Source organism: Athene cunicularia (assembly GCF_003259725.1).
Source record: "Athene cunicularia isolate RWA chromosome 14 unlocalized genomic scaffold, athCun1 chr14_part1, whole genome shotgun sequence".
Taxonomy (NCBI): Eukaryota; Metazoa; Chordata; class Aves; order Strigiformes; family Strigidae; genus Athene; species Athene cunicularia.
Genome location: NW_020799118.1, coordinates 13,969,335 through 13,985,865, shown reverse-complemented (window position 1 = coordinate 13,985,865; position 16,531 = coordinate 13,969,335). Strand labels below are relative to the sequence as shown.

General features: G+C 57.4%; 2 protein-coding genes across 3 annotated transcripts; both read right to left on the bottom strand.

The window, feature by feature from the left end:
- Positions 1–363: 363 nt before the first annotated feature.
- LOC113485505 (mesothelin-like protein) lies at positions 364–8,534 on the bottom strand. The gene is made up of 16 exons (XM_026858675.1): positions 8,093–8,534; positions 7,604–7,635; positions 7,108–7,157; positions 6,529–6,649; positions 6,327–6,412; positions 5,812–5,938; positions 5,548–5,738; positions 5,357–5,447; positions 5,111–5,255; positions 4,417–4,601; positions 4,080–4,235; positions 3,766–3,899; positions 3,383–3,516; positions 3,134–3,228; positions 1,933–2,905; positions 364–1,256 (listed from the first exon to the last, which is right to left on the bottom strand). The coding sequence occupies exons 1-16, from the start codon at positions 8,130–8,132 to the stop codon at positions 1,174–1,176; spliced, it is 2,643 nt and encodes an 880-aa protein (XP_026714476.1). The 5' UTR covers positions 8,133–8,534; the 3' UTR covers positions 364–1,173.
- A 2,065-nt stretch (positions 8,535–10,599) lies between these two features.
- On the bottom strand, positions 10,600–16,524 carry RPUSD1 (RNA pseudouridine synthase domain containing 1). Of its 2 annotated transcripts, none has more exons than XM_026858672.1 (6): positions 16,237–16,524; positions 15,767–15,958; positions 15,539–15,662; positions 14,607–14,709; positions 14,416–14,517; positions 10,600–13,406 (listed from the first exon to the last, which is right to left on the bottom strand). In XM_026858672.1, exons 2-6 carry the CDS (start codon positions 15,946–15,948, stop codon positions 13,006–13,008), a joined length of 912 nt encoding a protein of 303 aa, XP_026714473.1. In that variant the 5' UTR covers positions 15,949–15,958; positions 16,237–16,524; the 3' UTR covers positions 10,600–13,005. The 2 variants fall into 2 exon arrangements, with proteins under 2 accessions (XP_026714473.1, XP_026714474.1); XM_026858673.1 differs by having other exon boundaries at positions 15,767–15,906.
- Positions 16,525–16,531: the final 7 nt, after the last annotated feature.

The following is a 16,531-nucleotide window of genomic DNA, read 5'->3' as shown; positions in this document are numbered from 1 at the left end:
CTTTTTTTTTTTTTTTTTTCTCCACTCATTGGGAATTTCTGTCCAAAAAAGCCTCAGTGCAGCCTGTATCCAGCTCCTGAAATCCCCCTTTTCCCCCAGGAGGAGAGCCTGTCTGCAAATATGTTATAAAAGTGCATTGTCCATCTTTTACAGAAAGAGCACAGGGGAGCCTGGTCTGTCCTCCGCTGCAGGCTTCTGGCTGGCAAGAGACACTTGCCCACTGCCTGCAGCCCGTGGTACTGGGCGCTGTCTGGGGTGGGAGAGAGCCAAGGTAAGGCAGACAGTTGGACAGTTGTCATTTGAACAGCATCCATCCCCCCGAGAGAAACCTGCTTTTTTTTTTTTTTTTTTTTTTCTGTGCCTTGACTCTCAACAAATGACATGCAAGAATCTCCTCAGCTTCTGGAGAATTGAAACAGTGGAAGATCTGAAAGCTGGGAGGGAGAAAATCTCTTGTAATAGAGCTATTGGAGGAGGAGACACTAAGTACTGAAAAGTCAGAGCAAAAGAAGAGGAAACTTTAGATTTCAGTTAGCAAGAAAAATGACAATACACATCAAAAAACATTTGGTTATTAAAAAAAGGTTGATTGATGTTTTATTATATAGCATTGCAACAGTAATCAAGATAAACAGTCTTCAGTTAATCATCCCTCTAACTAGGCTTTGTATAATTTGAACAAATATTGATCAAAAATCTCCCAAGTTCATGAAACAAGTTCTCTGCAGTTTGGTGGATCTCTGAGCCATGTTGCTGGGCCATATTCTGCTTCTTTTGCAATGGCCAGTAACTCAAATCCCTGAGTTGTCCCACTGTGCTAACAGATCCCAGTGGGACTGCTTGGAAGTAAAATAGTCAGTGTGAGTAAAGCTGGCAGAACCAGGCCTGCTGTCAGCATTAATGCGGTGTCAGGCCAGTCGATATTGCTGGTGGTTGTAATACATGGAGCAACTAGCTAGTAAGTGCCTGCTGGGCTGCTTTGGGTGGGAAAAATACTTGTCCTCTCACTGCCCAGCCTCAAAAATACAAAGGAAATTCTGTGCTGGTAGCAAATGGACAAACTCCTTGCCTGGGTTTCTGCTTTCCAGCAGGGGATTTTCCAGCACCGTTATTTTGCAGGATGGTGAAAATTAAAGGAGGGATCCGGTGAGTACGGCGCTGGAGGTGGCGGTGTCAGAGGAGCACCTGCAGCAGCGAGCTTCCCACGGCCACGGTCAGGACGGGCAGGAGGCTGGAGCAGAGCCTGAATCCCGATCCTGGGTGGAGGAGACAGAAGAGAGAGAACTGGGTTATCTGGCCCAGGCACACGTGAGCTGTGAGGGCAGCGGGGCCGTGCCAGGACTCGGGCATGCCAGAGGGTGGCATGTGTTAGGACGGTGCTCGCTGCTTCTCGGGACATCACCTGTACCTGCACCCCGGTTACAAACATCACCTGCCTTGGAGGAGTCAGCAGGACTGAGTCTTACTTTCACCAGCATAAAGCAGGAGTAAATCTGAGGTGTTAAAGGAATGGGTGTAGCTCTTGTCAGGTTGAAGGGCTTCGGATTTGAGCACTTTTACAGCGATGCCTAGTCAGAAATGCCATGTGCACCTAAAATAGAAGGCTGTATCCTTGCCTTGTGGAAAATAATACCATGTGTTGGCATGAATGGAATTACTGGGCTTTCTGCAGAGCAGCTGGGGGGTGCCATGTGCTCAGGAGGTGACGAGACACCTTGAGCTGAGTGTTGCCCAGATTTGAGAGTGCAGAGACCTGAAGGCCCAGGGGCGTAACACCCCGTAGGGACACATCCCTGCTTGTCCAACCAGCAACTACTTGGGCTCTCCTGGTACTGAACATGGCCAGGAAAGAGGTGGATCATCTATCGGTGAAGCCTTTGGCCTCGCCATCACTCCCTGAGTCTTTTCTGACTCCGAACATTCACACCTTACCAGGTTCGGGTTGCAGGTTGATGTATCCACTGACTGTTGGTCTCGGTGACGCTGGTGTGCCGGTGGGTGCTTCTTTAGTGGTCTCGCTGGTGGTGGTGGTGGAAGAGGGGCTGGGAGCTGCTGTGAGGGTGTCGGTCTTGCAAGCCAATGTTGTAGTCTTGACTACTGGGGAGACAACACCCGCTTGGGTGGAGGTGGTGGAGTTGAGAGTCAGGGTAGGCTTGTGGGGAGGGAGGTTCATTTCCGTGGTGGCAGGTGCAGAGGTGGAGTTAGGGCCAAGAGCACTGGGAGCGTTGGGGGTGCTCGGTGAGGGGGTGTTTTGGGTGGCAGGAGCAGGGTTGGTGGTACCCCCAGGTACTGGGGGGTTCATGGACACCAGTGGGGTGCTGGTGTTAACAACCAGGTTAGTGACAATGCTGGTGGTGGTGGCCCCATGTGTGAGAACTGGGGTGGGGATGGAGCTGGGAGAGGCCACGCTGGCGTTGACAGCAGAGAGGAGGGTGGTGAGGAGGGTGGCACTGGGTGGGGGGGTGTTATTGGGGGTGACGCACTGGATGGAGCAGGGGCCGGTGGTCGGAGCGGGCTGGGCACTGGAGGTGGCAGCGGGACTCACCACAGAGCTGGGGGCGTAGGTGCGTGGGGGAGTGGTGTCAGGGGGAGTCGGGCTGGTAGCACTTGGGGTGGGGGTCTGGGGGGAGGCAGTGCTTGATTTAGCAGTAGGGTGGCTGCTACTGGCAACAGGGGTGGGGAGGGTGGTGGGTGTGGGGGTGACACTGGCCGAGGTTGTGAGGGGAGGCTGGGGGGTTGTCCCAGGCTCCTCTGTCCCCCCTTGCAGGCCGATTCCCAGGGCACAGTCCAGTTCCCGCTGGGACTGTCTCTTCACCCAGCTCATCACTGCCGTCTCATTTTCAGCTGCCTTCAGGTAAGGGAGGTTTTTCCCAAGCAGGTTTTTCACATCCATGACACTGAGTTTCTGCAATACAAGTACAACAACAGCCGTTCATCCTCACAGCCGGCGTCACCACAAAGTGCTTTTGTAACGGGACTGCGCAGCAAGTAATAACTTCCAAAAGAAAATTTTAAATGGCAAAAAAATAGAGACTTGGTGATCTGTTGGGGCTCTGGCCTCAACCCCCACTGCTCAGCCCTCAACTAGCCCTGCCTTTCAGCGGGGAAAAGAGTAGCAGTACTGGGGATATACCTGCAGTTCCTCAGGATTTAGGGCAAGAAATGTGTCTATGTCCATGTTAACGTCAGCTTTAGCCAAATCTTTCAGGTCCTTTGCTGGAGCTCCACCTTAAAGAAAACATATGGGGCAACATGTAAACACTTCCACCCCTTTTTGGGGGGGTCTGGAGGCTGATAGACGTGTTTGGTGTGTTTCCTGGCCAAGGAAGAGGTATCCAACCTCTGTTGCTGTGGGAAGGAGGGCAAAGGTGGAAACACCTACCCAGGTATGGCTGAATCTGACAATAATACACTCTGGTGGTGCCAGCCTGGCCAGCAAAGGCCTCCCGGGCTTTTCTGTAGAGTTGGTCCTTCTTGGTTTGAGAGCAAGAAGAAATGTTTAATTGTCCAGCAACCCTGGGGAGAGGAAGGGTCTCAGGTTAGAGCTGGGGGGCACCACACCAAACCCCAGCCAAAGCCTTTTTGTGGGCAGGGGGAGGTGAGTGGTCTGTCCTGGCCCGCGGTGCGGGTGGCTCGGGCAGGAGCTGGGAGCAGGATGCGGCCACCCTGCCGTGGAGCGGGCAGAGCCCAAACAGAGGTGGGAGTTTTCCCCGGCACTCTCAGGGGCCTTGCAGGACTGAAAAACATCCCTAAAAAGCACCTTACCCAATTTCTTGTGGAGAGATTTCATCAATCTGCTCCTCCTGCAGATCACACAGGTCTCTTCCATTGATTTTCTGAAGCAAGGACCCGGTCAAGGTGCCCCCCAGGGCCAGGTACCTGCTGAGCAGTTGTTGGACCTGGGAAACACAATTTCCATGGTTGCTCGCAGGCAGAGGAGGAAGATGCTCCACGTGGAAATGTGTGTGGGTTGCAAAGCCACAGTGCTGCCCTCGGGCACTGCCTTCGCCCCTGAGCTGGCCTTGGGCACTGAGCGGCCCCCATTTGTGTTGAGCAATGCCCGTCCCCCGCGGGTTTACCTGGGGAGGCTCCCACATGCCATTCGAGGGGTCGAGCAGGGCTGAGAGCGTGTCGCTGGACGTCACCATCCACTGGCTGATCTCCGCCGCTGTGTACTGTCGAGACAGTGGCCCCAACACCTTCAGCTGCTCCTCTGGGATCACCGATGGGTAAATCTGTAGGGCCAGGCCAGTGGGGCAGAAAAAGATGGTCATGGAAGGGAAAAGAAGGCAGAAACAGGTGCAAAGGGCCCCTTCTGGTGCCATCATCCCTGCAGCTGGCGCTGCCCATCCCGGAGTGTGCCCACAATAATGGGAGGGGGTTGTGGGGGGCCTCCTGCCCCGTGTCACCCATCACCTGCTTCAGTTTTTTTTTCACGACCAGTAGGTATTCCATGGGGAGCGGCTCTTGCAGCAGAGGCCCCAGGTTTGCTTTTAAAAACTCATTGCTCAGGCACAGGTCAAACTGCTCACTGGTGGTGTACTCAAGGAATAAGAGGGGATCAAAGTCGGTGCTGGCCGTCAGAGGTGTGGACTGGCAGCCTGTGGGCAGGGAGGGCATGTCAGGCCTTTCCTCCCTTTCCACCTGGCCCTGGTCCTGTCAGAGCCCCTCAGAAGAGCCCCAGTGAACAAACAGAATTGCAATAACACAGCTCAAGCAGGACTGCGAACCACCCTCCCGCCCAGCCCCTGCAGCTGCCTTATTCATGTTCATCCCTTCAAGTTATTCCTGAAGAACCCGGTGCTGTTTCTTCAGGCCAGGCACACTTTGTCAGGCAACTAGAAATGCTCCAGTAAGGTGAACTCTTCCCCATGTCATCCCCATGAGTATCCTTCGGTTGTACAGCATCTTCCTCCACCCAGGAGTTTTCTCTCCACCCGGCTCCTTCCCAGCTGCCCTATTCCTGGACGTTTCCTCTCCAGTTTATGGGAATCCCACAGCTTTCTGCCTGTTCCTGTCCTCCTCCCCAGAGGCACCCAGATGTTGATCAGCCTGGGGTTGTTTTTCTCCCCCTTCCCTCCCCAAACTGGTGGTGAAGGGGAACTCTCACCATCTGTGTTCCGCTTCCACCTGGGCTGAGATGAAGCTGATGCTGCTGCAAAGGCCCGGAGGAAGGTCAGGGCCTTCTCCCACTCGGAACGTCCCTGGCTGCCGTATGTGGCCACAATGCTCCTGCCGAAAGCCTCCCACACTGCCTGCCCAGGGATGGGGGGGAAAGAGGGTGCTGGGTCCCGCAGCCTCAGGGCTGGGCTGACTGACCGGCAGCTCGCCCCAAGGTCTGGAGTAGGGGGCTTACCTCAGCCACCAGGCTCAGCGTGGTCTGGTTCAAAGCCAGCACCAGTGGCCCCAGATTTTGCAGAGTCTGTAAATTCCAGCTTGAAGGATCCCTGTGGCCGTTGGGAGAGAGACCAGCTCAGCATCTTTATGGGCTACACCATACCTCCTGCTCGTTGCCCACCCCCCTAAGAGCAGACAAATGTTACTTACCCATACGCTGTGCCCCCCCCGAGGAGCACAGCATTGAGAGTGTCCCGCTGGGCCCCTGTCAGCGCTGGGCAGAGCTTCAGGTTCTCCAGGACACCAGGGTCTGAGGCCATGATTGTCTCTGGCTCCATGTCACATACCAGCGCCCCGAGACTGCTGAGCTGCTCGGGGCTCAGGCGGCTGCTCCTCACCCCCTGGCAGAGACAAACCAGCCCTCGTACAGGGGTGTGGGGGAACCCGGCCACCCCCAGCTTGGCCTCCACTCACCAGGCAGGCCAGTGCCCCACGCAGCAGCCCCATCCTGTGGGCTGAGCCCCTGGGCAGCAGGTCGAGGTTCCCGCGGGAAGCCCGGGCATAAAAATCTCTGCAGGTCCCACCCTGCACCTCAGTCGAGCTGCGGGGAGGAACAGGTGAAGGGCTCCTTGTAACCAGGTAGGAGATCTTTGATGTTGGTTTTTGTGGGCATGGGAAAGTAGTTTTAAATTGTTTCTCCCTTATGAGCAATGAGCTGCTGAGTTGCACAGGACTGGGGGGGGTCTCCTCTTACTCTGGGGAGGATGCCTTGGGTGCAGTACCCCATGCCCTGGCCTCAGCCTCAGCGGGGAGTGGGGTCTGCAGGGCTGGAAATGCCCCGTGTGGGTATGAAAGTGTCATTTTGGTAATACTCTTCTCCCCCACAGAGCTTTTGCATGCCCCGGGGAGTACCAGGACCATGCTGGTTATTGCTGGATGGTGTCATTCATGCACCAAAACCGCAGCCCTGTGCCACTCTCGATACTCACTCAAAGAAGAGCAGCAGGTCTGGCGGGTACCTGCCAAAATCAGCTGTCAGGTTCTTGGCAGCGAGCAGCCTGGCCAGGCAGGAGAGCTGGGCAGAGAGAGATATGTCTGGTCAAGGCCAAGCAGTCAGATCCCCTTTGCCCCAGCACCCCCTGGCTCCCCATGCCCCCTGAGGTTTGCACCCCCGCTCCTGCCCCTGCTCACCTGGGCACTGCTCAGGTCTGCTGTTTTATTTTGCAATCCCTGGGCAAACGCGAGGACGGCAGCAGCAGGCAGGTCACTGGCTGGGATGCACTGGAAACCTTGCAGGATGGAGGCTGAGAGGCTGCAGTGGGAGAGGCATGGCTGCGTTTCACCACCTGCTTCAGCTCCCCAGCACCCCGTGAAGGATGAACCCCCTTATTCCCTGGGGAAATTCCCATGGCTGGGCTGGTGGCAGAGGTGCCCACCATAGCCCAGGCTTTGGAGGAGGGAGAAACCAGCAGAGCCTGGATTTTGGCTCAGGGGAGGCTCCCATTGCATCTGCGTCAGCCCCTTTAGAAAGGAAATTCTTGGTGTGTTTGTGCTACAACAAAAACCAACGCAACTGAACTCCCAGACTGGGTGCCAGCGCCAGAACCAGCTGCACAAGGCTGTAAATCCTCTCCAGCCCCTGTGACCTGTCTCAGCAGCTGTGACAGGGAACTGGGGAGAAATCCACCCACGCCAGAACCAGCCCCACTGTTTGCACCCTTCTGAGACCCCTGCCACTCATCACAGAGCCCATCGGGGGCTGGTACTTACTCAGCGTGTTGCTCAGTGGCAGACAGGACGGCTCCAATGAGCAGAGCAGCCTGGAGAGGAGGATGAGGGATGCTCAGCCCCAGCAAGGGACGGGAAGAAGGTTTTGAAACCCAGGGACCAGGATCTGACTGCAGGCAGCTGAGAACTGCAGCAGCCCCGAGGCTGCCCTGGGTTACGTGTGGGGACAAAAGCCACCACAGCCCCTCTCAGGAGTGGTGGCCCTTCAACAGCAGGTCTGTCCCTGCTTCCCCCGAGCTGGGGGGGTGTCTGTCAGGTTTAGGGTCCCAGCCCTTGATTTAGGAGCAGGGCAGGGAGGCTGCCGGGCAGTGGGATGGGCCCGGGCTGCACAGGGGGCCAGCGTGGAGGCGATGGCTTTGCCTCCCCGGAGCTGAGGACTGGGGGAACCGCGGCAGCTCTGCTGCTCCCGGCACCGCTGCGAGGTTTCGGCAAAGCCCCGGCGTATTCAGGGCCACGGGAGCAGCCGGTGGTGACTCACCGCTGCGGCTTTCGCGAGGTCCACGGAGAAACCTGCAACGAAGCGGGAGCGGGTTATAAATCATCCGTATGTACCGGCGGTCGGGGGCTGCTGTAAAGCAGCTCCAGGTGTAAAGTCTGGGAAGGGTCTTTTCTTTGCCGATTTAATGTTTAGGAAATGCTGCCGAACGCTATGCAGAGAGCAGCCCCCGTACCACCCTGCAGCCAGCACGGGCAACCTGGGGTGCCTCAGGGCAGGTTTAGGAGACAACAAATGATAAATCTGCCCCTGGAAATGTGTCTGTGCAGATTTCTAACGCGGTGCCGGCTGCAGCGGGGAAAAACTCCCAGTGCCTGTGGATGCTGACAGGAGCATGAGGCAGAGCGCAGGGAGTGCTAAAGCCAAGCAGGGAATAAAAAGCAGCACAGGCTGGAGCATCCCCAGTGCCGGGGGGAACGGGAAGGGGTTCCTGGGGCAGGGCCAGCTTTAGGAGGACAAGATGGAACTCACGGAGGCAGAGAGCGATGGCTGCCGGGGCTGCCTGCACCATGCTGCCTGTGCCGGGGCTTCGTCCTGGGCGCGGGTGGGAGCCGTGTCCCACGCTCTGGGACGGGGCTGGCTGCCGGCCGGGCGGGCGAAAGGGCCAGGGGGTGCTGCGGCCGAGTCCCTTGTCCGATGCTGAAGCTGGAGCTGTGGGAGTTCAGTGGCTCAGAGTGCCCAGCCTGTGCTCTGTGAGCATCCACACAAACCCCCCGCAATCAAGAGATTTAAAATTCCATATAACAGAAAGCAGAATATCATTCTCCATCCATTATTGAAAGAAACTTCACAATAAATTGTCCTTCTGGCACCGAGAGCCCTGCTCTCACCTGTGCCCTGACAAAACAGGGTCCCTCTCCATCCCCCAGCTCCATATGGGACCACACCAGCACAAACTGGGAGCAACCCAACATAAACCAGCAGAGGAGAATGCACAGGTGTTACCCTCCCCCTTTACCCAACTCCGCACCCCTCAGCTAGAAACCCCCCTAGAAAATAAATCCCCGCTCTAGAAATGCCACCGATGGGCTGCTCAGAGCAATCTTGGAACTAGATGCGAATCATTTTTCCGCTAAGTCTCCTGATGTTCCCTAAATCCCACCGGTGGCCTTGCCGGGTCGCTCTCCGTCCGGGTGATCTGGCTGGGCGATGAGGATGTGGCGCCACTCGGCCGGGGAAGGTGCTCACCCACCTGCGCTGGCCGGGGATGGGCAGTGCCGGGGACGACTTGGCACTTATCTGCTGCGGGGTGGGGATGTTGCTCTGAAAACGGGGTGTGACGGGGCAGTTTCTCAACAGTGTTTTGTAAAGCTGCTTTATCTCCCGGTTTTGGGCTTGCTTTTTTTTTTTTTTTTTTTTTTTTTTTTTTTTTTTTTTTCCTTTGTAAAGGGTCACTTTGAACTTTGGGGCAAATGAATTAAATCCTCTGGTTTGGTAATTTCTATGCTCTTGGTGGAGACAAAGGTCCTCCCAGTTAGTGAAAAACCTTTGAGCAATTCAGGGGGTATATTTTATCAGGCAACTGTGGTGGGGAAGAGATGAGTTCTCAGTGATGGGCTCAGCACCCCTCCGGGAGGTGCTTCCCTCACACCCATCCTTTTTGCCTTGACCACAGACAATCCCATTCCATTTTTTACAGCTTTCTCCCTGCAGTTTCTGATTCTGCTCTGAAACACCGTCCAGAACATGCCATGAAGAATGACACCCAGGAAGCAAAGCCTTTGCAAGGCTGTGTGATGAAAGCCTGGAGGAACCCGATGCTGTGCAGCAGCAAATGTTATGTGAGCGTTTATCCCGGGAAAAGGGAAGGGCAAGAGCGGTTGCCTGGGCTGGCTGCACCACCTGCTCAGCCAGATTTGGGGGCATCAAGTCTTTACAGAGGGTCCCCCGAGTCACTGGCACAGCGCTGAGCAGGGATTGCTGTCCCCCAGTGCTCCAGGAATGTGTCCCTGTCCCCCACCGAGCAACCGGTCCTGCAGCACCAAGGCGTGGGCAACGCCCGTGGGTGTTTCTGGTTTCTATTTTGGAAGGATTTACTGTAAAAATAGCTCTTGTTGGAGTGGTAAAATTACAGAAACTTGTTTTCTATGAAGTTGGTGGTGGGACACGGCCCCTGCCGTGGGCTTGCTGGCCAGAGGTGGCTGGAGCAGGTGGGCAGGGCCATATCAGGGCCCCTTTGCGGGTCACTGCGTCCACCGTGTCCCCGCGGCACTTCAAACTGGCCCCAAAACAACCCAGGAGGAGCCAGCACAGGAGCATCCACCCCAAACCTGAGCGGGCTGGGCAGCCTCTCCCCACGCCCCTTCCCGCGGGGGCCTCGGCGGGTCGGTGGGATCCAACTCCCTGTGCTGGGCGGGCTGAAAACACTCCCTCCTCTTAACCAACTGCTTCTCTGCCCTTGACAGGTTTATAATCTTTAAAAATCTCACAACCTGAAGGCTGCAAGTAATTCCCTTGGGTCTTCACTCACTTTTCCAGCTGCTCCAACCCGAAGAATGACCGTTGATGTCCAGGAGTTATATAGAAATCATGCGTGGCAGCAGCTTTCCCTATGCACCCCCTAAACACTGGCAGCCCTGGGGCTGCTCCCCCACTTCCTTGCCAGGAAAGCTGCCATCTTTCAAAATTAGGGTTTTTTCTGCTTCTGCTCTTTGATTCAGGACAATCCCAGCTGCTGGGGTGGGCAGCGGGCAGGGACAGGCAGGGGAAGGGCCAGGGCTGTGGCATCTGCCCCAGCTACCTCAGGCATCCCTGGTCATCTGTGTCAGTTACTAAATCTGGGACGGCTTTCGGGTAGATAACCCGGGTGGTTTTGGCCAGGGGACTTTCGGCAGGGCGAGGGTGAGAGCTGGTGCTTACACAACAGGTTGGCCAGGTTGGAGCTCTGAGGCTGGTCCCGCTGCGCCGGTCCGGGCTCATTCCTGGAAGCCCCCGGCACCGGCCCTGCTGCAGCACCAGTGTGGATTGAGACCAGAGGGTGAACTGCAGGATACACAGGTAATGGTTTACTACGGTAACGTCCAACAAGAAGTAAGGGTTATCACAAGCTGTACAGAACATCACGAGACACACAACCCATCGCAAACCCACCCCGATCCTAATGCACGAGTGGGTTCACACGCGATGCAACACATGCCAGAGAGGAGGGAGCGGGGCTGGATGTGGAGGGGAGTCAGGAAGGGTGCGTGGAAAACACCTCTCTGCAGGGTGAGGAAAAGTTCTCTGGTTCCCGCAGTGTTGGGTAAAAGTGCAACACAATGAAGGCTGATGGGTGGTGTGGGGGCTTGATGCGGGGCGAGTGCCGAGTGCCAGCCCCCCCAGCACTGATCGGTGTCCCCTTGTGCATGGGCACTGGCGTGTCCCCACATCCCCACGGCCAAGGGCAGCCTCATCCCAGACGTGTCCCCTGTCATGTGGCAGGAACCATTCCCACAGCGCGACCCGTGGGAGGGGAGGCTGTGTCCTGACTCTGATGCTGCAAATCTCACCCGTCACCTTCCCGGACCTCCTGTGCACATCACCCACGTTCATTCTTTGGCAAACAGGTTCATGGCGTTAATTTACAGCTTCGGGACCCGCCTGTGGCTGCCTCTCCCCTCCCTGGCCACTCCTGGGAGGTGGGACAGGGCCTGGGAGGAAGGATACAGATCCCTGCTCCCCCAAACCCCCCCTGAGCCCTCTGCCACCAGCTCATGAGCCCACAGTCCTCGCTCGGTGCCTGTCCCCACCCTGCAGCAGATGGCAGCGCCTCCCACCAAGCCATCAAAGTGAGGTGACGGCCACCTCGTCCCCAGCTGTGTGCCACAGCACACTGAGCTCGCACCCACCAGCACCCGCATGGGACGGGTGATGCAACACCCCACGGGGTTTCGGTGACCCGCCCAGTGCGTTCACCCACGAGGAGAGGGCTGTGCCGTTTTATCCCTCTCAGGGTAGGAATAGTAGTTGCGTGAAACCACTGTCAGGTGCATTTTAAATGGGACAGAGCTTGTGGGATGACAATTACTCTGCTGATGTGGTGGCTCAGTGCTGGATACCCCCGGGTTCTGTATGCAATGGGCTCCAGCCACCTCTGTCCCTCCCCAGCCCACGCCAGCCACCCAGCTCTCATTTTCTAAACATCCTCCATGGGCTGCAGAGGATGAGCAGGATGGGAAGGAGAGGGCGAAGCAGCACATCGCTGACTGGCAAAGCAAGGGCACTTCCAGAGAAACCTCTTGGCATCTTGCAAAGCTGAGCACCGGCATGAGAGCTGGGCTCCTTCCCACTCTTCTCAGTCCTTCCTCTCAGCTTCAACCATTTCCTTGGCCACTCTCACTGCTCCAGAGCCCTCCCAAGCTGCCCACCCAAAGGATCTGCCTCCGCTGCGGACACCCCTGCAGCAACCTGCCAGCGAGGAGCCGTGTGACAGGACCAAAACATGATACTTATTCCCCCTCACCTGGGTAAAGCAGAAAGGGGCTTGTGTCTTCTGAGCTGTCTCAGCAGGGGTTACGTCCACACCCAGGATAAAAGTGGATGCTAGGAAAAGGCAATGCCAGTACAAGGAATAATAATATCTATTAAAAAAGCTTTAGGCTGCTATCTGACCATAGAAGTACTAAAAATACACTCATTTCTGAGACCACCCGTATTTCAGAACTGCTAAAAGACTAGATTCTTCTCATAGAAATTTGAAAAAAGTTTAAAACCTATTCGTATCAACTCACTTGCCTTCATCAAACCTTTAAAAAAACCACACATGGGCTGAGGCAGGAAGGAAAGCACGTAGGCAGTGACGGGAAGGCAGGGATCTCCTGCACTGAGCAAAACACCCAGGGCTGCCCCTGGACTAGTGGGGGGCTGTCGGTGTCCCTGGGCTGCATTTCAGCCCCCTCACCAATCCCCCAACTCCCCCACAATGAGTATACCCATGAGTGCAGCAGGCTGGAGAGAAGGGAGTGGGAACGGGGAACAAGGGCACCCAAGCTGCAGCCAGGATGTTCTCCCTGCCCTTTGCTGCGCTGTATTTTAGCATCCCAGTGCTGAGGGTGTGTGGCTACGTCCATCACGCTCCCAGCAAACGCGGCGTCTGTGCTGCGCCCGAGCCCTGCAACAGGGACGTAAAGCTTTGGGGTCACTCTAAGCTGGTACGTGACACACTGACTCTGCTGCGGAGACCTGCAATTAGGAAAGGGGCATCCAGTGGCCAGATGGATAATGTGTAACATTAAAAAATGAACCCATCCTAATCGCTGCTAAAATCTGCCTAATCCCAGCCCCAGAAGTGAGGGAAGCCATGGCATACGGAAAGTGCAGATGTGGAGTCAGTGCTGGGCTCTGCGGGGACCCACTGGGACGAAAATGGGAGCATTGGGCTGGAAATGCAGAGACGTGGCTTGTGCTCACTCCAGAGCCCACTCGGCCAACCACTGCTCGCACTGGGCTCGCTGCTCCTCTGTCTCCGGGCTCTTGGCTTCACTCAGTGCCTCCTCTGCACCACCACCAACCACGGCTTCCTGGCTCTCCTCCTCCTCCTGTTTCTGCAGCATCTGGTCCTTCAGCTCTTGGATGGTCTCATCCAGCCGGTGAGTGACGTGGTGGGGCACCCAGTTGCTGTCCATGGCGGTGACGAAGGGGTCGGGAGCACAGACCTCGATGAGCTCCTTGCCGGTGGGGATGCGCAGGTAGTAGGCATGGAGCATCATCCTATAGGGACTGTTGTCCTTCTTGTGGCTATAGGTGAAGTCCCCCACGATGGGGTGGCCGATGGCGCTGCAGTGAACTCGGAGCTGATGAGTCCGCCCTAGAGGGACAGCGGGAGGGATCGGGGACACAGGTTACCCCCAAATCCCTCCTCAAGGGCACAGTGCTGTGAGGTGACAACACACCTTGGCTCCACTCAGCCCTTCTGAGGCTGTTTTTTACTGTGCTGCCATAGAATCACGGACTGGTTTGGGTTGGAAGGGACCTTAAAGATCATCCAGTTCCACCCTGCAGCCACCTTCCACTAGCCCAGGTTGCCCAAAGCCCCGTCCAACCTGGCCTTGAACCATTCCAGGGAGGGGGCAGCCACAGCTTCTCTGGGCAGCCTGTGCCAGGGCCTCACCACCCTCACAGGGAAGAATTTCTTCCTTAGATCTGATCTAAATCTGCCCTCTCTCAGTTTAAAACCGTTGCCCCTCATCCTATTCCTACGCTCCCTGACGACGAGTCTCTCCCCCTTTCCTGCAGTCCCTTTCAGCCCTGGGAGGCCGCTCTAAGGTCTCCCCGGAGCCTTCTCTTCTCCAGCTGAACCCCCCAACTCTCTCAACCTGTCCTCACAGGGGGGTGTTCCAGCCCCCTGAGCATCTTCATGGCTTCCTCTGGCCCTGCTCGAGCAGGCCTGTGTCCTTCTGATGTTGGTGTCCCCAGAGCTGGACCCAGCACCTCAGGGGGGTCTCACGAGAGCAGAGCAGAGGGGGAGGATCCCCTCCCTCGACCTGCTGCCCGCACTGCTCTGGGTGCAGCCCAGCACACGGTTGGCTTTCTGGGCTGTGAGAGCACAACTGACTCACATTCAGTTTTCCACCCACCATCCCCCCCAAGTCCTTCTCCTTGGGGCTGCTCTCCATCCACTCATGGCCCAGCCTGTGTTTGTGCTTGGGATTGCCCCAACCCATGGGCAGGACCTTGCACTTGGGTTGGGGCAATCTGTGCCACCATGCTGCAACCGAGGCACAGGGCTGCAGGCTCAGTTCCTGCAGCAGCACCTCTGCTGCCTCTGCCTGCCCAGCCTCAAGGGCCCCCACGCCACCCCAGCCCCCGGCTCCCACCTGTCAGCGGCTGCAGCAGCACTTTGGTTACAGGGTCTCCACTGTAGGACCCGTGCTCGAGCACGATCAGCTCCGACTGGCAAGGTTTGGGATTTTCACAGCCTGCAACAAGATCCGGAGGGGGGTCAGCTGCCCCCCCAGCACGGCCCAGGGGGTCTGGGCAGCGCAGGCAGGGCACAGGAGCCACTAACCCTCTGTCCCATCGATGCACATCATGTGGGTCATGCCCTCGGTTGTGTTCTTCCCTATGGCGTAGTGAATCGTCATCCGGCTCTGCCCGACGTGGCCCCTGACCTGCAGGGCAGAAAGTCTGTTTGCAAACCCAGCCCTGGCACTCACAGAACCACATAATCATCTTGGCTGGAAAATCCCTTGAAGCCCCTCCAGTCCAACCATGAACCTCACACTGACCATTCTCAACTCCACCAGATCCCTCAGCGATGGGTCAACCCGACTCTTCAGCCCCTCCAGGGATCCCTGGGACTCCCCCCCTGACCTGGGCAGCCCATTCCAATGCCCAACAGCCCCTTCTGCAAAGAAATCCTTCCTCAGAGCCAGCCTGACCCTGCCCTGGGCAGCTTGAGGCCATTCCCTCTTGGCTTGGCGCTGGTTCCTTGGTTCAAGAGACTCATCCCCCCTCTCTGCACCCTCCTGGCAGGGAGTTGCAGAGGGCCAGGAGGTCTCCCCTCAGCCTCCTCTTCTCCAGACTGAACCCCCCCAGTTCCCTCAGCCGCTCCCCAGCAGACCTGTGCTCCAGACCCTGCACCAGCTCCGTTGCCTTCTCTGGACACGCTCGAGTCATTCAATGGCCTTTTTGGGGTGAGGGGCCCAAAACTGAACCCAGGAATCAAGGGGCGGCCTCACCAGTGCCGAGTCCAGGGGTAAGATCCCTTCCCTGTCCCTGCTGGCCACGCTAGTGCTGATACAAGCCAGGATACCACTGGCCTTCTTGGCCACCTGGGCACACTGCTGGCTCCTGTTCAGCCGGCTATCACTCCTCACCAGCGCCAGGATGACAAGAAGCAAAGGCCAGGCCACTTCACCTAAGTGAAGACTTCACCTACAGCCATTTTGCAAAACCAGAAGATAAGTCCAGAAGCAGGACTTATCAGCATGGGTTTACCAGGGCAAGATAAGCTTTTGTCACCAGCCGGTCTTTAAAACACTTGTAGGCACTTCCAGCTGCTGCTTTGTTGAGCGCAACGCACAGGGCCCCACTGGTGGAGAAGTCGAGCTGGTGGCAGAACCTGGGGAGGAGATGGGAGGCAGAGGAGCATCCCCGGGCCCTCGGGCCGTGTAACCCTGGCCCTCCCAGGCAGGACACAGCCTGCTTCGGTCCCCGGCTGCTCACCTGAAGCCGTAGTAGGTGTCGGGGTCGGCCAGCTCGGGGAAGCGGTACTTGAGCTGGCTCTGCAGGGTCAGTGTCTCGTACCACATCTTGCTGTCGATGCGGAGGTCCCAGTGCTTGTTGACCACGATGAAGTCGGAGCTCTGGTACAGGATGGACAGGTTGTCGATGGTGCCCGGCTCCATGGCCAGCGCCCTGCGGGGAGCGTCAGGGGAATCGTGGGGTCAGTGGGGCGAGAAAAGCCTCCAACCACAGGCTGTGCACCCCCGGGGACGAGGACAGCACCCTGGGGTTGGGCACAGCACCCCAGGGGGGGCGAAGGGACCCAAGGGAGAGGGGCAGGGAGCCGGTCCCGGTGGTGGGGTACCCCCGGTAGGACTGGGGATGTACCAGTGCTGCAGCGGTACCGGTATCCCACCGCACCGGTCCCCGGGTGACACCGACGTCGCCCTGCACGGGGCCCCCCGCCTTACCGGTGTCACCCTGTGCAGGTCCTACAGCGCTACCGGTGTTGTGACCGTGCCGCGCCAGTGCCCACGCAGTCCTGCGGCCGTGCCGGTGTCACAGCCCACAGCTCTGCCGCTATCTCGGTGTCACGCGTGGAGGCTCCGTCCCCGTCCCTGTGTCACGCGTGGAGGCCCCGCAGACTCACGGGGCTTGGCCGATCCAGCCCGACGGCGGGGCTCGGCCTTCCCCCGGCTCCTACCGCCACGCACGGCGGAGAGGACACGGGACACGGCGGAGGGGACGAAGCCAACACCCCCACAC

Bases quoted from the DNA above. Each gene is read 5' to 3' on its own strand.
- LOC113485505 (XM_026858675.1), bottom strand. From the start codon at position 8,132: ATGGTGCAGGCAGCCCCGGCAGCCATCGCTCTCTGCCTCC. The intron at 7,636-8,092 runs GTGAGTTCCATC...GCTTCGTTGCAG, and splicing joins AGCCATCGCTCTCTGCCTCC to GTTTCTCCGTGGACCTCGCG. The intron at 5,739-5,811 runs GTGAGTGGAGGC...TGTCTCTGCCAG, and splicing joins GTGGGGCACTGGCCTGCCTG to GGGGTGAGGAGCAGCCGCCT.
- RPUSD1 (XM_026858672.1), bottom strand. From the start codon at position 15,948: ATGGAGCCGGGCACCATCGACAACCTGTCCATCCTGTACCAGAGCTCC. The intron at 15,663-15,766 runs GTGAGCAGCCGG...TCTCCTCCCCAG, and splicing joins GACACCTACTACGGCTTCAG to GTTCTGCCACCAGCTCGACT. The intron at 14,710-15,538 runs GTAAACCCATGC...TCTGCCCTGCAG, and splicing joins CAAAAGCTTATCTTGCCCTG to GTCAGGGGCCACGTCGGGCA.